This window comes from Oncorhynchus mykiss, chromosome 29, assembly GCF_057628025.1.
Source record: "Oncorhynchus mykiss isolate SJ-2025 chromosome 29, ASM5762802v1, whole genome shotgun sequence".
In the NCBI taxonomy this organism is placed as follows: domain Eukaryota; kingdom Metazoa; phylum Chordata; class Actinopteri; order Salmoniformes; family Salmonidae; genus Oncorhynchus; species Oncorhynchus mykiss.
Window position 1 is genome coordinate 34,624,277 of NC_143050.1, and position 23,949 is coordinate 34,648,225.

A 23,949-nucleotide genomic window follows, 5' to 3' on the forward strand; every position below is an offset into this window, starting at 1 on the left:
CTAAACACTTTGCAGTTGGCCAATTACTTTTCACGGTATTGATTTTTAATCTGCCCAAATTAAGCGTATTCATTTCAGTCAGACAAAGCAAGTATAAAAAGGTCTGTAATGCAGTCTGTAAATAAACCGCCATTATACCAATTAGCACAAGCTTCTTGTCACACACCACGTTTTCAAAATATATAAGGGAGACAAAAGACTCCAACAGGCTCCACACAGATGTTGGAACGTTTTGTGAAAGCTAGTTCATTTGTTCTATAGTGAATGGTGCCTTTTTGGAAGTAACACAAAGGAAGCGTCCGAGCGTAAACTTGGGGCACTTTGGGGTCCTCTCCCAGCCCATCCCGGGTTGAATTAGCTCGGCTCATCTTTTATCTAGTGGCAATCTGGTGTCACGACCGACCGGGGAGCACCAGACAATCTCGGACACACTGGGGTCACAGCAATCCCTTATGCGCCACGCAACCGCAGGGTAACTATCTACCGCTCGTCCTGAAAATTAGAAAAAAAGGAGAAGAGTGTGGATTAAATTTGGAAACAATTGTCTGTTCTTCTTCTTTTTCATACCTGTAATATCGCAGAATGTGGATTAAAGCGCCAGAGCAGAGAATGTGTGCGTTATTCAAGATGTCCGGGTTTGTGTTGTTCTTTCCCTATTTTTATTCGAAGAGCATATTAATTGTATTTGCCGTATACCTATTCAGCATCAATTATCGTAATAATATTATTTAATATGTTAACAGTTTACCTGTGTCAGTTTAGGCAGTCTTGGATTGTGCGCTGAAACCATAACGATCATTTAAAATCATGACTTTGTTTGGTGTTCGCCTCTCCGTCAGAACTGCACCATTGCGTGTGATTGATTGCGCGCTTATTTTTACGACTTTTCGATAGCTCACGGCTTTTATGGCTGTACACAAAAGTGAATGACTCATTTCCGTGCGCCATCTCATATTTAACCCGGGAAAACGCCAAGAGGCAGACGCAGTGGCATGGTGCTCCAAGAATGCATTAAATTGCACTTTTATTGATACCATGTAGGCTACAAAATACACATTTAGGCTATATGAAAATGTGTCTTTGTGTCGAAAGTGACCCTGTATTAAATTCCTTTCTACAGTGCTGCAAATGGCCAACGTTGGACTTTTCATGGCGGATGAAGTTATTTTCCCCTAATAAATAGGTTTCAGATTGTTGACCAGGGACAAAGAAAGACACTAGCTAGGCTAAAAACACATTGGCTCCCTCTAATACAATTTATTCAGCTAGTTTACCTCGTACAATACCTATAGATTGAATCTCTGTAAGCCAATACCTGCCCCCAGAACTAAGCACAGGGATTTCAAGCTTTATTTGCGAAACGTGGAGTAAAACAAAGCATTTTATCGAATTCATTTGTGGGAAGAAATATAACCATTTCTTGGTGCAACAAAAAGTCCTCTTTTCAGTGGGTTTACACCCGTGGAATGTTGCAAGTAACCTACACTGTATCACCATAGGCCTAACCCTTTCTGAATATAATAATAGCCATATGCTAATAATACTCACAATAACAATAGCCTAATAATAATAATAAAAACGGAACAAAAACGGAACAAAAATGAATAGCTTCTCTCCAATAGGCCTATATATGCTATTGTTTATTGTTAGCATGTTAGTCCATTTTTCTAGAAGAAAACAAATCACGAGTTACTCATACAGAAACATCTTTGTTTGAAAACATTGAAATCATAAAATCGAAAGCTGTATCGAAACGCTGTAAATATGTTACAAATAATAATAATAATTGTTACTATTATTATTATTATTATTATCACTGTGTTTATTTTTTCGTATTAGGAACATCGATGTTATGAACACTTTTAGGCCTATTTCTCCGACGAAATTGTAACCTATAATTTGAAATTGTAACCTATAATTTGTGTGTGTACGTGTGTACGCGTGTGTGTGTGTGTGTTTGTGTCAGATGAAGGTCCTCGTTTCACTGAATTGAAAAGGCTGTAATTAGGGTAAACAACGAGGAGCAAAGCAGAGTGGCTTCTCTCCTGGCTGAGATCCCCATAACAACATCAATCTTATCCAGCACAGAAATAAAAATAGACAAACAAACAAATTCGCCACCTGCAAGTTAATGCGGCGCATCTGAGTGGAAAGTAGACATTTTCACGCACTCTGGAGATGAGGAGTGACTTTTAATAAAACCACAAGAAAAACAAATGTAATTCTATACGCAGTATTGGAGCTGTAGATTTCCAGTGCACCTCTCTCTTTTCAACAGGGGCCTTGGGCATTCGCTCGCGCATCGGGAGTTGCACGCTAGAGACACCGCGTGTTGCCTTTTGCCCGTCGTCTCCGCCTGCCCTTCATTCTCCCGCGTGCATTGTCGTCTCGGGCCACGGTGCAGAGAGATAACACGGAGGATGATTTTTGTTGACTCTTTTTCTTCTTCTCCTCCTCCTCTTCTTCTCCCAGGTCTGGGGGTGAATCTAAGTCATCAGGCGTCTGTATTCACTCAATTAGAGAATTCTAAAGAGAAAATCGATCTTCCATCTGCAGAAATGCCAGTTTAACAAATTATATTCTTGTTTCGTGCAGGTGATTTGGTGACAGTCGGGGGATTAGAAGTAATAAGTTGTTGTGTTTGAGCTCTGGGGAGGAGAGAGGAGCGAGGAAATAGAGAGGCGCGGTGCGCGCAAGGGCTCCATCCATCAGGTGCGTCGCCTTGCCGCACCCTTCAGCAGGTTGACGTTTATTGTTATGAGTCTTGTCCTGGAGGCAGAACTGAGCGATTTCCCTTACATTCAAGAAAACAAAAATGTGCTTTTTGGTCTTGATTTAAGGTTACACTTTTAGAAAAAAAGGTTCTGGATAGAACCAAAAAGGGTTATATTGCTTGCTTCATTTATGGCGCCCCTAAAGGTTTTATATAGAACTGTTCTGTAGGGGGTTCTTCTTCACTGAACTAAAATTGGCTCCATATTAGAACCATTGGGTTCCATATATATAGGGTTCTATATGGAACCAATTTCGGTTCTATATAGGACCTTAAAGAGTGTCATATATGAACAAAGCATAGAATCCTTGTTGGTCCTTCCAGAACATTCTTTCTTTGAGTATATTGTTAGACATATACGGTTAGCAGGTTAGGGTAAAGGTTAGGATTTTTTATGACTTTGTGGCTGTGCCAGGTAATGGCCACTCTGTAAGCTGCCTCCAGAACAAGACCCATGACAAAAAAACGCTAACACGCGTCCTTCGCCCACATATCCAGGTAGCGCCTGTGGCCCGCCACCGCATCTCATGGTTCAATTAGCGCCGCTGCCCTATGCGAGGACTCGATTAGACCGTGAGTCATCCGAAAGAAATATAATTATGGTTCCAAATAAAATAATCAGCATTGAAGAGCGATTTCCTTAACGAGATGGATAGGCTGGATGTCACGGAGAGGCGCGCGTCTCATTAGGGCGATAATGAGACTTAGGGGCGATCCCGATAATTATCGAAATCTGTAAAATAAGGATCAAGCCAACCCTTAATGTCTGCCCAGTCAGGTTTTTTGTCTTGTATTATTAGACTGGAATTCATGTTTCTTGGATGCCTTAACCTCGAAAGAGTCTGAACTTATTCGGAAAGAAATAATAGGTCATGAGATTTGTTTGAACATTTAATCAATTCTATTATTCATATTCAATGTTATTAACAGGCTTAACATGAGCACAACCTAATACATGTTTTGTCGGCTATAAAAACATATAGCCTACATTGAACAACATCTTCAAGCATAGTTTAGTTTACCTTTGGGATAATAGTATTTATATAATCCATAGGTATTTCCTCTATCTGGTTGGTCTATGGATAGGCCTACATTTTATGGTCCAGTAAAAATAAACAATTTGGACAATTCCATAGTGGAACATAAAAACTATATATGTTAACCCAAATAAAATATTTAATAATATAGTTTTTAAAAGTCTACACTTGTGGACCAAAATAATAAGTGATTTGATGCCCAACAACTACGCTTTACTGGTCATTCGGCAAACAGTCTACGCCTATATGAAAAAAAACAACAACACTATTTTCACGCCGCTTCGAGACAGCTACGACCAGAAGTGATTTTTTTCGTTGCGTGTTAGATCTTACACAGAAGGTTAAGATAATTAACATAGCAGCTTAAGATAATTTGATGAAGATTAGGAAAAGAAATAGCGAAAATGCTCTCCAAACCCGCTACGAAAATCACCTTCTGGTCGTAGCTGTATCTTAGTGGCTGAAAATAGTGTGTCCAAGTGTACCCCATGCTTATACAGTGGATGTGACAGGCTATGTCCAGTTGGTGATGACAGTGCTGATGATGTCACTAGGCCGCATGGATGTTATTGACCAGCGGAGGTTGGTGTCTTGAAACAGGCATCATGCCAAAACGGTCCGTGCTGTCTGGGATCCTTGGGCCATCCTTACACCATTGAAGATGAAATTGAACATGGTTTATGGTTAAGATAACACACGGTATAAAATAAGGGGCTAGGGTTTATGGTAGGGACAGCCCAAGGCTCCCAGATAGAACTAACCATGTCAAAAACAGTGCTACATATCTCTCTCCATCCAACCCCACACAGACAATAGGATGGTTGTTATATAATAACGGTTTAGCTAGCACTCTTCTTGTTAGGTTCTTTGGTTCTATAATTATGTTCACTGGTGACACCTTGCTTGTTATGAGAGAATACATACATACTAAATATTTTATCAGTTATCATAAAGAACAATCTATGCTCAAATCAACAAATTGAGGAACACTTCTAAATCACTTGATGCAAGACGCTAAAGTACAATAGCTTGAATCACAGATAAACAACACAATTAGGCTTCATTTGCAGCTGTATGGTAGAAGCCAAGCAAATCCACCGTGGTAAGAACAGAAAGAAGTGTTCATTTGATGCTTGTGTGAGAGTGTGCACTCCAGAGAAGGATGTCAAGATCAGACAACACGTTGTTCTCAAACTGTAGAAATAAGTAAAAAAAAAAAGTTTTTTAAGTTTCAAAAAAAGAGCGAGAAAAAAAGTGCTGAACGATTCTGTTTGTCTATGATTCCAAACAAGCCCAGACGAACGGAATGGACATCTAAGTGACGCATTAGAGAGTGAGAGCATCATCCTTCAAGCTTCACTGAATCCAATACGGTCCTGGCCTCTTTGTACTCCGCTGCTTCAGCCAAGTCCTCTTCCGTTTCCTGGAAAAACACACACAGCACATACAGGATATCAATACTAACCCCATCACATACACACACAACTTTAAAATTACTAACCCTTCAAATAGCATAACACCAAATCTAACTTACAGTCCACAATCAACCCATAGTTAACCTAGCCATGAAAAGTCCACGGTCCAATCACGTGGCTAATCACCAAATGATCATACAAAACCTGTTTTTCTAACACGTCCCTTACATAGTCAATTTAAATAAAAATGTACATTAACAATCTGCATACGTTGATTCCACAGTGTAACATTTCTAGTCAGTGCAGAAGAGTGTGTGTCTGTGTGTGTGGGTGGATGTGTGAGAGAGTGTGTGTGTGGGTCACATCTGTGCTAATCGAGTGCTGCTGGGTTCCTATGGTGGCCCACCGCAGTGACAGAACTGCTAATGAACTGTAATGAGTGTGTGTGCGTGCGTGCGGGAAGGGGTTGAGGTGGGTGAGAGGGGATTTTGGTGTGAGGTGGAGAGGGACAAGTCGCTGTCACGTCTCCCCACCCTCCCTCAGAGGAGTCATCTGTGATTTCCTCTCTCCCTTCCGCCTCTTTCTGCACGTGTGTCTCACCGAGGCCACGGCTGCCTGACTCCTGCTCTCTGCTAATTGTGAGGACCCTGAGACATGCATGTGTGTGGAAGAAGGGTGTATGTTCCTTTCTCTGGCTTCTTAGATCTGTCAGGATAGACAACACTACAGACAGTCACACGCACCTGCATGATGAGAGTGCCACTGAAATTCACACACTCCCGACACGGAAGCCCAAACTACTAACACCCGGATAAACCTGCAGCAACCAAGACCAAGGAGGATTGGCTCCACCTCCAGAGTCCGGTTCCTCTTAACGTTTCTTCCTTCCCAACAGAGTCCATCTTGGCCACTGTTGCCCTAGGATTGCTCCCATGTGATTTTATATGATTTTTCTTTTTTTTCCCCTGAAAGAAAACAGAGCTGTTCTTACTAGTATCTGGGACAGGTCTGCATGTGCTATGGTCAGACGCCTGTGACAGTCTGGAATCATCATCTTGGACTCCTGTAGCACCTCCAGCTGGAACCCAGAGACAGCACAACACATACTACTCATCAGCACCATCATCTACACCATTTATAAGCATATCAGTTGTGTGTGTTTGTTTTTCTTCGAGGGGTCCTCCAAGCAGAAGAACCACAGTACAAAAAAGGTTTAGAAACACTAATTTAGAACGTAATGTATTAAAAGGTTGAAAAACAACCCGGTACAGCTTCAGTAGCACCACTGTGTCGTTCCTGGCAATAGGCAATGTCTTGGTTTAGTATCCCACATACGCTGTGTTAAGGTTAACGTCCCACAACAAGCTCTCTGCCTGTGTGACATTTTTTATTGAGTTATTGATCGGGCAGGGAGTTGGGCAGCAGCAGGGGTCCTCGCCTCGCTCTGCCTCCGGCACACCTGGGTGAGTGGAGAAGAGTAAAGCAGAGAGGTAGCAGCACGATGATCAGGCATGGAGAGGTATTACTACACCCAGGGCAGGTAGCACTACGGTGATCAGGCATGGAGAGGTATTACTACACCCAGGGTAGGTAGCACTACGGTGATCAGGCATGGAGAGGTATTGCTACGCCTGTGGGGAAGCGGAGTTAGAGCCCGAGGTTCAGGCAGAACTGAGTCTCTCAACAGGCAAAGCGAATGGGGAATTCCCCTGACTGGCATCCTAAAAAGCACAGAGGAGTCAGACACACTTTAAGAAACTCCAGTGGTGAGGTGGAGAGACACACAGGCTGTGACACACACACACACGGTGAGGTGGGAGAGTGGTACCAGTACCCAGTACCAGTGCAGTAGAATGATCCCATCAGCAGCAGCAGGATAAAGACTACACTTAGAGGCCTATTGATTCTATTACAATGAAAACCTCTAATCCGTCCATCCATCCTGCCCTTCAACCTGACCATCTCCTACTATAATCCATCTGCTCTCCCAGTCCCACCACTAACCTACACCTGAGATATATATATATATATATCACACATACAGTGGGGCAAAAAAGTATTTAGTCAGCCACCAATTGTGCAAGTTCTCCCACTTAAAAAGATGAGAGAGGCCTGTAATTTTCATCACAGGTACACTTCAACTATGACAGACAAAATGAGGGGGAAAAAATCCAGAAAATCACATTGAATGGTTTTTTAATGAAATTATTTGCAAATTATGGTGGAAAATAAGTATTTGGTCAATAACAAAAGTTTCTCAATACTTTGTTATATACCCTTTGTTGGCAATGACAGAGGTCAAACGTTTTCTGTAAGTCTTCACCAGGTTTTCACACACTGTTGCTGGTATTTTGGCCCATTCCTCCATGCAGATCTACTCTAGAGCAGTGATGTTTTGGGGCTGTTGCTGGGCAACACAATCTTTCAATGTTTCCACCCCCATGCTTCTCAGTAGGTATGGTGTTCTTTGGATGCAACTCAGCATTCTTTGTCCTCCAAACACGACGAGTTGAGTTTTTACCAAAAAGTTATATTTTGGTTTCATCTGACCATATGACATTCTCCCAATCTTCTTCTGGATCATCCAAATGCTCTCTAGCAAACTTCAGACGGGCCTGGACATGTACTGGCTTAAGCAGGGGAACACGTCTGGCACTGCAGGATTTGAGTCCCTGGCGGCGTAGTGTGTTACTGATGGTAGGCTTTGTTACTTTGGTCCCAGCTCTCTGCAGGTCATTCACTAGGTCCCCCCCGTGTGGTTCTGGGATTTTTGCTCACCGTTCTTTGGATCATTTTATGTGGAGCCCCAGATCGAGGGAGATTATCAGTGGTCTCGTATGTCTTCCATTTCCTAATAATTGCTCCCACAGTTGGTTTCTTCAAACCAAGCTGCTTACCTATTGCAGATTCAGTCTTCCCAGCCTGGTGCAGGTCTACAATTTTGTTTCTGGTGTCCTTTGACAGCTCTTTGGTCTTGGCCATAGTGGAGTTTGGAGTGTGACTGTTTGAGGTTGTGGACAGGTGTCTTTTACTGATAACAAGTTCAAACAGGTGCCATTAATACAGGTAACAAGTGAAGGACAGAGGAGCCTCTTAAAGAAGAAGTTACAGGTCTGTGAGAGCCAGAAATCTTGCTTGTTTGTAGGTGACCAAATACTTATTTTCCACCATAATTTGCAAATAAATTCATTAAAAATCCTACAATGCGATTTTCTGGATTTTTTGTCTGTCATAGATGAAGTGTACCTATGATGAAAATTACAGGCCTCTCTCATATTTTTAAGTGGGAGAACTTGCACAATTGGTGGCTGACTAAATACCTTTTTGCCCCACTGTATACCCTATTCCCACAGGCCTCTGGTCAAAAGTAGTGCACTATATAAGAAATAAGATGCCATTAGGGACGCCCCCCTAGACCTAAAGCTCCCTCACCGATCCACACCAAATGAACAAACCTAACAATGGGTCAAACCAGAGAATTGTAATTCTGCAGCGGGGAAAAAAAACACAAGACGGCTGAAAAAGCGGCGTTTATCTTACTCTGATTTCAGATGTACACGAGCTATCTAATGTGCATACTGCAAGAGTAGAACCAGTTGTCTATTGGGCATGAAATCGTTGCAGATGATCCTCTCCACAAAGGTGTAAAATCCCTAGAATAGCTGAGATGAAAACAAAGGTTATGAGGTAGGGCACACAGGGGACAGAGGTCACCCTGGGTCTTTATCTTCTAACAGCCTCTCATCCCTCACTCATTCTACTCTAAGCAGGGAAAATATAGGAGGGAGCGAGGAAGAGGGAGGGAGCAGACGAGGATATGGGCCAGCGATCTCCTAGCGGCTGTAAATTACCAGCATGTGGCAGTAATTATCAAACTCCTCCAAAGTTACATAACGTCATTAAATCAGAAATGGTTTAATGACTAAATCACTAAACCCCCCCCAAGCCTAATTCTTCATAATGATACTACGCTGACCTCATTACAGTGAATGTAGGGCTACTGGCATCATCCGTTCTCTACTGTACTTCTCTTTTACAATAGACGTGTTAAAGCACATTAGAACGCTTCTACACATTTAGCCACAAAGGTGACAAAGAAAAGGTTGAGGAAAAACACAACAGGTCATTTAGAATGCCAAATAAAACGGTACTAAAAGCACGCACCTCATCGGAGGACAAGATTATTTGTATGCGTTACTTCATCAGGCCGACTCTTTCCTGTGTAGTAACCAAGTGGGTAGCAACATTGTATTATCTTGTGTAATAACAAAAATGGCTCCAAATCCATGAATATGCTATCACAAATCAGTTGCTAAATCATAATGAACTTAATACAACGTAGTTACAATAGTATGACATATTTTTAGTACAACTACACAGCTTTAAAAGCAACTTAATGTAAAGTGTTTGTATATGTAGGCCTATGTAAAGCACGTTTTTACAACCTAACGTAAACTGTTTGTATATGTAGGCCTCTGTAAAACATGTTTTTACAACTTCATGTAAAGTGTTTGTATATGTAAAGCATGTTTTTACAACTTCATGTAGGCTACTTATTCTGCTGAGTTGTCACCGACCTGTTTCTTGATGACATACTTGGCCTCTGAGTCGGCCTCTTCGTCGCAGGCCTCTGCTTTCAGTCGTTCAATCTTCTCCTCCTGCTGCCTGGTCTCCTTGACGTACATGACCTTCTCCTTCACCAGACTGGGAAGACAATAACAGACAAGACACAGCACAGCGTAGTTACAAACATACAAAAACAAATCAACACACTGGGGAGCCAGGCCCAGCCAATCAGAATGAGTCCCCCCCCCCCACAGAAGGGCTTTATTACAGACAGAAATACTCCTCAGGTTCATCAGCTGTCTGGGTGGCTGGTCTCAGATGATGGTAACACATGGTCTGCGATTGTGAGGCCGGTTGGACGTACTGCCAAAACAACATTTTATAGTAGCTTTTCTTGTCCCCATCACAAGGTGCACCTGTGTAATGATCATGCTGTTTAATCAGCTTCTTGATATGCCACCCCTGTCAGGTGGATGGATTATCTTGGCAATGGAGAAAGGCTCAATAACATTCTGACCACAAGGCTCGAGCTCGTCAACGAGCGTCCGCGTAGTCAGGCGTTAAAATAGAACTTGGTTCTATTTGTGATGCTTGACGCGCTACAAGTCCCGCTTCTCCCATCTCCTCATTGGATTTTAGGGGCATATACCCACGTGGGTGATTGAAAGATGAACTGAGGTCCACACTCCAGTCCAGTTGGTGGTTGTAATGCACCTCAAAGTTGGTTGCCAACCACCAAAGAAAAAGAAGAAACCCAAAGGAGAGATTACAACAAACAAACCCGGTTTACCATTTTATCTGTGGATTAATTGTCAGAGTAGAGGACCTTGTGCATTTCTGGTAAAATAACAACCCAATGTTTATATCCCAGGGCAAATTAACTAGCAACAGCAAGCTAGCTAGATACATTTCCATACATGTTTAATGCTTTTCGACCTGTCCCCAAATTAATATAGTTCGTTTTGATATTTCAACCTGTGTGTCCTGATCGGTCTGGTGTGGGTGAACAAAAAAATAAATAAATCAACATTCGCTCGATGACGTTAAAAACAACACAGAAAAAAACACAAACACCTAAAACCCAAAGCTGTACAAACTCAGGCCCCAAGATGTCAAAGAGGAATGAGGAGGAGTTCTCATTCAACTTACCACCAGGTAAAGTAATGGTCAAACAAACAACAAAAATAGTCCTGACCAATTTGTCCCATTGTTCCCAGATGTGTACAGCATGGGTATAATGTAGCAATGTCGTCTGTGTGTTGGTTATCTGTGGATCTACTACAGTACAGCGCCTTGCCTTCCTCCTCTGCCTGATCACCACGCTCTCCATTTAACTGCCACTTCTGGCAGGACACACACTCTACTGGCCCTTTCTACGATTAATTGATCATCAATTTAGTCCCTAATTTGGACCAAGTCATGTGGTAAATGGACCACTTTTCCTTGATTGTTAGTGAAAATGGGTTTGAGTACATTGATACATTTTGATTATTTATCAATTACGGGCCAAATGGAACTAAATCTATTAAATAAATTCAGATCCTGATTGGCATAATGGAGTTTGAAAATATCACTATTGATAATGATTCCTGACTAATAGTCTTTTTCCGGCTGCAGCTTTGCTTGTCGGGATGACGACGCGGAATTCATTTTTCATAAAATCAGCTGTGTGCGTTGGTTCGTGTGTGTGAGTGATCCTTCATTAATCAGGCACATTACCCAGAAACACCCTCTCCCTCAGTGTTGCCGTGGCGCCTTGCTTAGCCGAGGAAGCCAACGGCACTCTGTCATATTTTATGTCAATTACCGCTCATTTTAATACGTTTCCATCAAGACGCTGTTTAAACGGGCGGCATATGCAACAAGGAACAGCAGAGGAGCGCTCCTCCTCTCCTCTTTTCCTCTCCTCTCTCTCAGGATTTACACAGTAAGGACATCACCTCTGAGGTTATTTGGAGGGAGAGAAGGCAGCAACAAGAGAGAGGGGAAGAGAGGAAGGAAAAGAAAGGGGGATTGAAATTATTTGAATAAAACTGAAGGACAGTCTAATAACTAAATGTCCACCCCCACCCCGTCAATCCTCCTCTTCCTCTCATCCAGTCCCGATGTTCATTTCTTATTTCTCTCCGGCAGGGTCTTGGAAACGCTTGCTGTGTGTGTGTGTGTGTGTGTGTGTGTGTGTGTGTGTGTGTGTGTGTGTGTGTGTGAATGAGGGGTGGGGTCGTCGTGGCTGGTTTTAAATAGACCTGCCACCCAGGACTTAATGGAAAAGGCATCTCTCTGGAAAATAAGGAAAAAAAGGGAATTAGAGATCCGACACACATTCGGCCGCCGCCTCCTCCTCCTCCTCCGGCAGCACTGCATTTTTGAGCACCGGCCTAGCCCTATGCCAAGGCCCGAATGACAAAGCCAAATTACTGTTGTCATTTTATTAAGGGCATCCGCCTCGCTAGGGCAGAGAGGAGGCACTGACTGGAATGTACAACGCCACAAAGCCAATGGAACAGGCCTTACTGGGAGAGAGCGGACAGGGAGCTGCTAGGCTTTTAATAACACATAAGGAATGAGAGAGGGGGAGAAAGAGAGAGGGAGAATGAAAGAGAGAGGGAGGGGGACATGAGAGAAAGAGGGAAAGACAGACAGACAGAAGGACATAGTAGGGTACAGAATTACACGAGAAACAGACAAAAAGAGAGAAAAGGCAGTCTGTTCCATCTGACCTTGAACAGAGGCTGCAGGTTCCAATGCCAAGGTCATGCTACAGGCCCCAGCTGCTGAATGGGTAATGGATCTCTCCTTACTTAATTTGCCTCAGTGAAATATACCATTCCTAGGACAGCCGATGATGAAGTCAACCTATTCCGATTGGGGCCGCATGGGAAGGAATGAGAATAGAGACGTTTTAGAATGGAAATGAAGCCATTCTAGAATGGAGATGCGTTTGAACCAACTTGATAAAGCACCACCTCTCATTACACCGGCGGGCCTGCAGTTTCCCCACTGCATCAGACACCCTGTCTGTGACGTCACCCTCTGAGGGAGAAGTCTCAGCCGCCAGCGCCATTACCCACAATCATCAGGGAGCCCGTTAGTAATGTGACCCTAATCAAAACACAATCGATAGCACATTTACACAAAGGGCCACGGAGGGAGCGAACCTGGAGGTGATGAGAGAGGGAGAGAGCAACAACAAAAAAATCCTTGCCATGCTTAGGCCGACTATTCTATTTATGAATGTATATATGGATGATGTCCAGTGTTTGTGATGGAATCTCTCGGTGAATAGAAGCTCTTGAACAGCTTTCAGGAGAACATGTATTAAAATATGACATTCTTGTTCTGTCCTTCCGAAATAAATAACAGATTGTGGTCAGATGTTGGACTGTAGCAACGGAATGCCCTGTCAGGGAAAACATCAGTCACTTGCAGCAAGGGCCTAATTGTGCAACTCTAAGCTCAAACTGATTGCCTTGTCAACAAAAAAGAACCCGGCTCAGATGAGAATGAGCTTGCAGAAAATCAGCTGCAGTGCATCAAATGCCTGCATTGAGGCTAATGTTTACAATTGCACAGTCACTGACCATAAACAGGCCTTTAGCCTACATTCACTTGAAAACTTAGCTAGCAAAGCCTGGTCTATTGGCTCTGATGAGTGCATCGCTCGCACCTCAGACAGAGACGACAAGAGAAAACTGCTTTTGCGCACCAGCCAAGAGAATGCCAAAGTTGATTTTTTGTTGTTTTATTCGCAACAAAAGGCCTGAGCAAGATTTACATAGAAAATAATAAGATACATTAAATCAATTAAAAACGTAGGCCAACAGTACATGAGGGGTTGTCATAACATCAGATTTGCATCCTTAATAAATTGTCGAGAAGAGAATGCAAACGTACGTTGCATGCTAGCTTGTATGCTAGCCGCTTTACTTTACTAGGCAACACAACCGGGATGACTTGCTAACGTGACACACGCACTTACTATAAATGGTTAAAACATTGTATAAAAAGGCGAAAATGTAATTCAACAACATACAATGTATATTTAAATATGTTATGGAGTACAGGTTCCTATGTCCTTGCTACTGCCTTATTTTGATTGACAATGCATGCACCTCCCTAATGTACCGGTGTATAGTTAAATCTATACCGGCGAAGTGTTCTCGACGCCCAGCCAGACTTCTGTCTCGATCCGTAGGTATCCACGGCCTAGTGGGTGTAGCATGTTAGTCAGTTAGCAAGCTAACTAGCTAGCCTGCTATCTTTTAAGATTGTATTAGTTAAAAAGCTCCACTTACCGCTTAACAACGCCAGTCTTGATTTTAATCTGTCGTATTCTTGGATCTGCCATGTTAACTGATATTCTTAAACGACACAATAAAGTACTAGTTTACTGAAATACTGTGAAACGGTTGCTATCCAGCACAACAATATCGCTCATGAGATCCTGGGCATGCGCACTGTATACCGCGGGAGAGGAGGTGGGCATTTGTGGGCAGATGTCCCTCTTGGATTTAGGCCTAATTCCAGGAATTTGGAATAGAAAGGCTAAGAATTTGATCTGTCTAGCGAGTCGACGATACGAGATCTAGTGAAATAATGTCATACAAGAGGAAATTAAATCGATAAATGTTGGATTCAAATCCTACAAGATTGGATATGTGTATGCTAAATCAAAGTTTCGACTGATTTCCCCTGGTTCAGTCATGTCAGATCATTATTACAACGGATGGGGTGGGAAGGGAGAAAGGAAGGACCGATGCATTCATAACATTTCTTAATAGGTTAATGTGTGTTCACTTAAAGTAGTAGCCTAGACTTGCTCTCTATAGGCTACTCTCAAATTGCAGAATTTTTTATATATATGTTTTAACTGAGTTTTTGGTTTTACTATCCTTGTGGGGTCCAGAAGTCCTCACAAAGATAGTAAAACAAGAAATGAAACATTTTTCCGGTTCCCACAAAGAAAAATTTATATTTTTTGGTTTAGGGGTTAGGTTTAGGGTTACAATTAAATCAAATCAAATTTTATTTGTCACATGCGCCGAATACAACAGGTACAACAACAACCTTACCGCGAAATACTTACTTACAAGCCCTTAATTAGGGTTAGAATACGGGTTAGGGTTAGGGTTACGTTTAAGGTTAGGTTAAAGGTTAAGGGTTAGGCTTAGGGGTTTGGGCTTTTGTGTGTGTGTGTGTGTGTGTGTGTGTGCTGTACATGTGTTGAGGCTGAGCATTTCAGCATCATGGACGGCGATTTTTAAAACCCATCTATATAACGTTCGTACGGAGATGCAATAGCGAAACCTTAAACTGCTGAATTATTACGCATTGCGCATGGGTTGCTTCCATGTTGCCTCATGAGCTTTGTTCAAAGGCATTTTGTCTAAGTACATTTTGTGATGTAAAGTTTATATGTGTAATGTAAATTATTGTAACAACGAATTCGCCTTAACTGTATAGATTCTAGATTCTACAGCCGAGATGTTCAAAGCCCTCAGTCTGAGAACCTTAAAAGTCAAGATACACCATACATTTATTTGTCTGCGCAGCTAGTTGATTAGTTGGGGCATAAACAAATGGTTGTGTGTCTTCCAAAACAGCCCATTAGATTCCATTTGAATCTCTGTGTCCTCGTCTGCTATTGATTTGTGGTATCCATGAAAAATCATTTAATTTCATAGCATTCCTCAAGGTCCCCTTGACTTGCATCACAAATGCAAGCACGTCAGCAAATCTTGTATCATAGCCTCTATACAGTCGCAATGCGTGCCTTTTGCCGTTTAAGATCTATAGGCCACACATTTCAAACGTATATATAATTGAATAGCTGCATTGTCTATATTTCACCAACAGCAGCCACAAGTTCTAGTGTAACGTAAATTACAAAGGATCAATTCTCCAAACCCTTCAATGCGATCTGTTATCGTAATGTATGTTCTGCTATTTGTTTAATTGTTTTACAGTTGCAGAGAAGTCACTCAAATATGGGTTTTAACCCATTGTATCATTTTTTTGACACAGAATATAAATCAAATCATTTGAAGACGTGCAAGAACAGTGTAATCAATGCAAAAACTGTTCTGATAACTCTTCATTGTTTTACGGTATCCATTCGAAGGCTCGTGATAATTATCATGATAAATTATAATAAGAATTTACAATTTATATTACTACAACTGCTAGGCTTTATTTGCTATAAGACTATCGTCGTTTCGTGAAAGCATTAAAAAAAACTAAATTATGCGAGGTTACTACAAATAATAACGTAACAATAGCACTGTTAGCCTACATAGTAATAAGTACATTCGCAAAACGTCGTTATAGACAATAGGCCTGAAGTCTTTATAATCACAATTGTTATTGTTGTAGCCTAATACAATCGCAATCAAAACCACTGGTATAATTAGATTATTACAAATGATTGTGGTCAAAAACAATCCACGATTCAGAGGAAACAAAATTAGGTTGTGCCTCAATCCCTCCATCATGTCCACTTCCACCGGTTGGACAGGTTTACATGTGGTGAGGGGGAGAGAGAGAGAGAGAGAGAGAGAGAGAGAGAGAGAGAGAGAGAGAGAGAGAGAAATAATTATAGTCTTATTAGGAAATCTTTATCTAATGTAATAAATAAATAAAATCAGCCATGATTAACTTCTGTTCCAGCAGACTACAGAGGTTAAAGCCAGCGAAAGAAACTGTATCCATTCCCTCTTCCTCTGTAACGACCTAATGATGTAAGATTTTAGATTTGTCATGCCTTAATGCGATTCATTATTTTCAAAAGTGACTCCAAAAAGCCAGAGATATTACCTTGTCGAATACATTTTTCCTCCCTTGCACTTGACACGTTTTTGGGAGATTTCAAAAATGGACAAGAGACAAATGTAACGCGCGCGCGCTCGTACGTGCACGCACGTGTAGGTGACGGTGGTTATTACCTGAGGCCTGCAGCATGTTTGGTACATGGTTCCAATAAGCGACAACAACAAAAAAAAACAGGGAAAGCTCTAGAAAAAAAGGTCAAAGGTCGAATAGCCAGGCCTTACAGTAGGCCTAATCTAATTCAAACTGCAAGGAGCGATGAGAAAAAAATCCGTTGGCGGTTTTCCCTCTAGCTCCATGACCGTTGATTATTGGTATTTTCCGAGTTTTCCAAACTAATAAGTGGCACTATCAAGCATTTGGAAGCGCTGGGAGACTACAGACGGGCTGCTAAACTTAATTGATATTGAGCGAGGCGCTGGTAGGCGCGGAAGGGGGCCACTGCTGGGTAATTTGCAGTTTAATCAGCGTTTGTAATGAGAGTGGCTGATTAGCACGGGGTGGAAATAAAAGAGAGTTACAAGGAACGTCTGTCAGAGTCCGGTGATAATTCAGGACTAATTGTAATGATTAGAGCAAACTGGATGACTTTGGAGTTTTCTAATGCGTTGTGTGTGCAGTGCGGTGTGTGTGTGTGTGTGTTTAGCCATCAAGATTTATGTGAAGTAAAGCAAAAAAAAGAAAAGCTAGACCTACTTATTCACCCCCACACGCATTGGTCTAGCCTACAGCATTGACATGATCTGATATTAAAAAATAAATACCTAACCATACATTTTTCTGTAGCTCTACAAACCCCTGACATTGGAATGCACAATGTTTGTCAGATACAGTACATTGGCCTAATCTTGCGGTGTTACTGCCAATCATTTCAGCACAACGGACAGTGGTTTTTACAAACGTGCAGGTATGCAGCCTCCTGCACTGCAACCAATACCCTGCTGCATTATTATGGGATGGGATGTTGGGTAGGCCTAGGCCTAAAGATAAGCCTGCTCTTACGTTGGTGTTTGTAACAGGAAATATATTTTATTATTTTATACGTTTATATTGATGCGGTGTGTGTGTTTGTGTGTGTGTTCTCGTCCTCGTTTGCTAGCGCGGGGGCACATATTCGGTAAGGGGAACTACTAGACTGAATCACGGAGATCTGATTATCAAACAAAGCAGCTAATTTATCTGAAAAATCGTTGATGGAGTCCGCGGTGACTGAGGGTGCCTCGGAATACCTCAGGAATAGCAAATGTGAAATTAGTGAGATTGTGTGTATGAACGTGGAAGGCCAATTAGCGAGAGAGAGGGACAGAGAGGAAGAGAGAGAGAGAGAGAGAGAGAGAGAGAAAGAGAGCGAAGGGAAGGGGACGAGCAAATCAGCTGTATGCACGCGCACATGACGCATCTGCCCGTGGAGCCGCGAGGACACTGGCACCTGCTGTTGTTTATCTCTCTCGCTCTCGATGTCCCTCCTCCCCTCTCTTCCCTCGTCTACTGCTCTCTCTCCTTCTAATTCCCTCTCTATCTACTTCAGAGTAAGTAAAGTTGGAGATATGACAGGTGAATAACATACATTTCATGACCCGCAGCCACGAAAATAAAAAAAGTGTTAATTTGAATATCAACCACCATCTGTTTAAAAGACAAACACATAATAATGATAGCCTACCTATTTAAATACAACTGTGAGCTACATTATAGCCTATCTTTAGAATATAATCACTCCATCGAATTAAAATGCAGGCCACGGCTTTCTCTTCATACTCCCCTTGTTAACGACAAAGCAGCATGGGTGACCTGTTTCATCTGGGCGTTTGTCTTCCATGCTTCTCTAAGTGACCTTCTCTTTCTTCCCCTCTCCCCGGCCTGCCTCCCTCCCTCCACAGCGGCCTGATAGTGAGAGCCAACTGCCTGGCTGGCTGGCTGGCTGCTGGGCTGACTGGAACCCGATCGATTCTCCCAGCAAGAGGTTATCTATACGCGGTATTTTAATGTCAGGGAGTCAGCCAAATTGATAGTGATAAATATTTGCCGGAAGATTAGGTGAGGGGAGTGTGTCGGTGGTGCTCTATCTCAGACCTGTAACCTCGACAGAGCCGTCCCTCTCTGTGGCGGATTAGCCCCATCCATCCAGTGTCAATGCCTGTCTTGTTGAGAAAATCAGTGAGTAAACACGGCTGACAGAGAGGGGGGTGGGGAGCGGGGGGTGGGGGGGGGGGGGGGGGGGGGGGGGGCGCTGATTACTCATACAAATAGACTGCAAACTCCGCCAGGACGCGCCTGCCTGCCTGCCGGCCTGCCTGCCCCTCCTGAGATGCGTTTTTCCTCTTTCCCCTGTCCTCCCTCTCTCCTCTCCTCCTTTTTTCCCCGCGTGTTGACAGCGTGCGCTGTCTCCAAGGGTCCCCCTGTCCTGCTGTTCCCACTTTGTCCGCCATCAATCACTCCGTCATTGTGTCCTGGATGTTATATAGAGTCACTTAATATCCCCTCCTTCATCTCTATTCACTCCCAGAATGATTCTCCATAAGGGCCAAGCGCCGCGCGGTCTGGACTGGGGGAGGGGGAAGAGGAAGAGGATTGGAGTCTGCACGCATTGACACCCCAAGAAACAGAGACAGAGACAGAGAGAGAGAGAGAGAGAGAGAGAGAGAGAGAGAGAGAGAGAGAGAGCGAGAGAGAGAGAGAGAGGGACTCAGAAACAGTAATATCAGATATTGGACAAGACATGTAAGCCTATCTGCGCTTTATTGAGACGTCATGGACTAACTGGATAGAGGGACCACTGGCCCGGTTCCTCTCAAGCTTCATAAAAATGAAACACAAAATAAAGTAGAACAATTTGGCCCATCACAGTGAAACATAACTTATAAAAATGTGTTCTCTTCCTAAATGTATTTTGGGTTGAAGAGGAACATGGGGATATTGGCCTATATGGTTAGTAAAGTTTTTTTTTAAGTTAAATTATTAATGCAGTGAAAATGTACATTTTGTAAAAGTCAATCAAAGGACAATTATTCCTATTAGTATCAAAGTGGATTTATAATTATTGACCTATACCAAAAAACGCTAGATCAGTCAACGCTAGATCATTGAGAAGCAGTGACAAATATCCAGTTTTATTTCAATAGGCCTAAATCTGAAAAATTTCTAACAAATAAAATAAAATGTACCTTCTAATGAAGAGAGTAATTTCTGAACCTATGCAAACACTTAAGTCATTAAGAATACATTTCAGTTCATTAGAACTCAGTAATTTTTCAATTAGAAATTACTTAGCGACTATGGTGGTGAATTAAAATGCACGTGCATGCTTTTAAATGTCTATATGTGAAAGGATGATTTATGCTCCTGCAGCTTGAGAAGTTTTGAGTTCTTAAATTGGCGGTTAAACCTTTGGCCTATTACCTCGAGCCTCAGTCAAATCCAAGCGCGTGATTATTTGGGCATACAGGCCTACATACATGTCAAGCCTTGGGGTTAACAACACATTAGGCTATGACTGATTGTTGTTGTTTTCCCCCCTTTAACATACTGCTAGGCCTATTACAAAAAAAATGATGGTAGGCCTATATCTCCCAGTTAATGTTGTCCTCTAACGGTCTACCCTCTGGGCCTCTTCGTGCCCTCTGCGTAAAAATAGAGACGTCAACTCTCCAATCCAGCCGACTATTCTATGAAGGTTCTCTGACAAATAGACCTCCGCGCTACACTTGAGTGGCCGCCTTTATTCTGCCCTGGTCTTGTTTACATAGCGCCAGAACCCTGGATTAAACTAATCACTGCCCGAGGGGGAGACCCATAACCCGCTAACAGGTCACCCGCCAGACAGTTATAAATGCTGGTGTCTGCTGGTTAGGTGGGATAGATGTCCGTGTCCAAAAATGACCTTCCCGGCGCAGCGCACAACACCGGCGCTTTCAGGTAAAGTGTGTGTGTGTGTGTGTGGTGGTGGTGGTGTGGTGGTGGTGGTGGTGTTTCTTCTTCCATTATTAGCTCTGCTATAATTTTGAACAAATTGCCAAATATGTGTAAAAACGCCAACTACGTTTCACCGTTAAATCCATGCAGCCCGGTTCAGAGGAGAAACCATAACTTGGTTATAAAATAAAATGTGGGCCATCATCTTTTATCAGCTTTAACGACAGCCAGATCTCAGATGGGAGGTCTATGACACCTAAAATCATAGCAGGGGATAGACTAATTTTCCACAAATAGAGAGGCCGAGGAAAGAAATCCGGAAAATATTGTATAGATCTTGAACCTATTTATTTCATCATTTTGCATTAGAGCGTTATGAGTTGTTCAAATTTGATAACAAGCACTCAATTCACTTCGTTAGCTATGTAGCCTAAGTTAAATTAGACTTCAATACAAAAAAATGCAGTGGCATTCAGTGGCTCCTTGAATAAAATGTAGGCCTAATTTGTGTTAGAATTTGTTGTATCTGTCACAAATATCCCCAATTAGCTGCAGTAATTATTTGATAGTTTCTGCAATTACGGCTTAAACGGGTGAATTTGGAACTGTGCGGGACCGTAATTGGCCTAAATGTGATATTTTGCATATTTGCATAATGAGGAAATTGGTATAAAATTGTGTTCATTCATTTGTGAAAAATCCTATGAATTTTATGAATTTGAAAGGTCTGTTCCCGCAGCCTGTGACTTTGGCTGGCTGATCCCGGAGGAGTCGACTGGAAAGTAGGGCGCAGGCACGTCGCCAAGTGTGGATGAGGAGGAGAATGAGAGAGGGAAGAGGAGCAGCGCAAGGAGTGGAACATGACAATCTCAACTCACGATCAAGAGGGAAATGCGTGCGCACCGTGAAGCTATGTGAAGCGGGCCTTTTCTCGCGTCAAGCCAAGAATGTCTTGCCAGATGGAACTTTTAAGTGTCAAAATAGTAGGCCCTATCGATTTTAGGTTTCACGATTTGAGCTATTTTATGTGAACTCCGGGTTCTCTGGAACGTTTGGGTATAATCAAACTATTGTGTGAAAATATTATAAACAGGAAAATTCAAACATCCCTTTTCTCACAGCACAAAAGGAATGTTATTTTTCTATCACCCCGAAAAACCCGCGGATCTATTTTGATTGAATACGGTCCTTCTAGACTTGGCTACATTGCAGGAGGGTTAATGTGCGAGAAGGCAGGTATAGGCCGTTATATGGTTATAGGGGCAGAGCAGAGACACGGTCACTTACAGTGCAGTTAAAGTGGTTTCAAAACCGCATACGGCCAGCTCTTAAATGCCGTGGTCTAAATGGTCTTAGGAACCTCAATTACTTTTTAACATACTGCGATGAATGACACTGTAGTGAACGAGGCCATAGCAGGCTAAGTGAGGTGTGGGTAATTGGCAATAAATAATCTAATTTCAGTCATTTGCAAAATCACAGTATTTTTCGTTCAACTAAATCCTAAATTACAGTGCTATTAACCTTCCCTGCCTATTCTCTCCCACGCTCCGCTAGAATGACTGATAGTAGTAGTGGGTGGCAGCAATGCACACATTCTTACCTCCAGCTTGAACTTTGTAGGGAGTAGATTTGTTCTACCTTTTTTAGTTGACCACCAGCAAATTAGAGCAAACTTAGTTTAGAATACCTTGCACATTTCTGGACTATTTTAAAGTGAACAAATAAAAGGCTAGTCGATTGCGTAAATCTCTCAGCGAGAACACACAAGCATTTGATGTGCGAACGTAGCAATTGGCGGCATGTTTTGAAATGTAATAAGGCTCAGCAAATCTTACAAGAAGATGGATATGCTATCTTTATTTACATATCTGGACACATACTTATTCTCGATTGTGAAGTGTGTCCATGCACAGATAACATAGCAGAAGTGTTGAGCTCAAACCTTCCTCTATATATATATCTCTAGAAAGCACGCCAGAAACACAGTCACTTCTTTGTGAGCATTGTAACATTCTTGTTTTAGTCAAATTGTGTGAGGAATGTTATTTTTGCCTCATTGCAGAAATGTGAGAATGTAGTTTTTGGTTGAATGTGTCGGCTATAAGCAAAGCATTGGCTGATATTTCCATTATCTTACAAATGTTCTCCAGCCTCATAATTCTCTTTTTAATGAGTATCCAGTTGTTTATGTTTTTGCTTTGAAGATGGTCCACATTAATCAGAATTTGAAACGCAATTAAAACAGTGGCTGTTGTTGATGTGACTGGACTACCACCAGGGGAGACGCATAAAAATGCACAACACTGGCTTAATGCAAAGGTTTATAGTAACACACACACACACACACACACACGCACACGCACACGCACACGCACACACACCTCCATCTCTCTTTTCTATACAGCCTCTCTACCACGCCCCAGCAGCCCATAAAGCTAGTAGATGATAATGTTGCTGCCATAGACAGTAATGATCCAGCCATTTCATGGGGTATTACTCTATAATGATGATAGCCCTCCACATTTGCATCTCATCCTGCCTGCCTGCCTCCCGCGGCTGCGGTGAAGAGAAGCACCTCTGTCTTACCTGGCAGCCGAGTGGATTTATAAGGCTGAGGACATGAAGACGCTGTCCTGGAATAATACAAGCCATTCTTACAGTGCTCTCAAACCCAAAACGCAAACAGAGCAGCCGTGTGTGTGTGTTTGTGCGTGTGTGTGTGTGTGTGTGTGCATGGAGACAAAGCAGAGATGAGTTGAAAGGATAGACGGCGATAAAGACATACACAAAAACTCACCAATGACAGCCCATAAAAGATGACTAGGGCGTGGGTCTGGGTGGTGGGTGAGTAGGAGGGAGGGTGAGAGACTGAGGGAAGGAGGAAGGGGAAGGGGTGAGGGAGGCAGAGAAGGAGGAAGGAATTGGGGGAGGGATAGTTGTTTGGAGGGATGAGCAGGCCCTTGTAAAAATGTACCCCCATAACGACACCAAAAAAAAAACCAGCCATAAATGTGTTCTTTGCCAGATACATTTTCCACCGCCAACCTGTACAAACAAAAACACACACCACAACACAAAGAAAACACACACACACACACACACACAATCACAAGCAACAACAACACAGAAAAGCCCGAACCCTGTGCGTATTTTACTCTGAGAGTTAATGGGAATGAAATACCTCGGTGGATGAGTGCAGATGTGTTTGATACAAATAGTCATTTTCCTATTTGCTGCCTCATTGAGCATGATGAATGATGGGAGTCAGGGAGGCGGCATGATGAATGGCAGCACCTTGGCTCCATTGCATGGCCTATTGATTCTCCTTCTTTATTACTCCTACAACCCAGCTGGTTGCTCCTGCCCTCCCTACACTCCCTCGCTCCCTCTCTCCCTACACTCCCTCTCTCACTCCTTC

At 42.5% G+C, this 23,949-nt stretch overlaps 1 protein-coding gene across 1 annotated transcript; it reads right to left on the minus strand.

Moving 5' to 3' along the window:
* Nucleotides 1-3,651: 3,651 nt before the first annotated feature.
* Nucleotides 3,652-14,526, minus strand: LOC110509670 (tubulin-specific chaperone A). Its single transcript, XM_021590687.3, has 4 exons — nucleotides 14,087-14,526; nucleotides 9,803-9,929; nucleotides 6,217-6,303; nucleotides 3,652-5,233 (listed from the first exon to the last, which is right to left on the minus strand). Exons 1-4 carry the CDS (start codon nucleotides 14,137-14,139, stop codon nucleotides 5,153-5,155), a joined length of 348 nt encoding a protein of 115 aa, XP_021446362.1. The 5' UTR covers nucleotides 14,140-14,526; the 3' UTR covers nucleotides 3,652-5,152.
* Between the last annotated feature and the right edge of the window lie 9,423 nt (nucleotides 14,527-23,949).

Excerpts from the sequence above, each read along its gene's own strand:
- LOC110509670 (XM_021590687.3), bottom strand. The coding sequence starts at position 14,139 with ATGGCAGATCCAAGAATACGACAGATTAAAATCAAGACTGGCGTTGTT. Across the intron at positions 9,930-14,086 it reads AAGACTGGCGTTGTTAAGCG|TCTGGTGAAGGAGAAGGTCA; the intron begins GTAAGTGGAGCT and ends TTGTCTTCCCAG. Across the intron at positions 6,304-9,802 it reads AGTATGTCATCAAGAAACAG|CTGGAGGTGCTACAGGAGTC; the intron begins GTCGGTGACAAC and ends TCTGGGTTCCAG.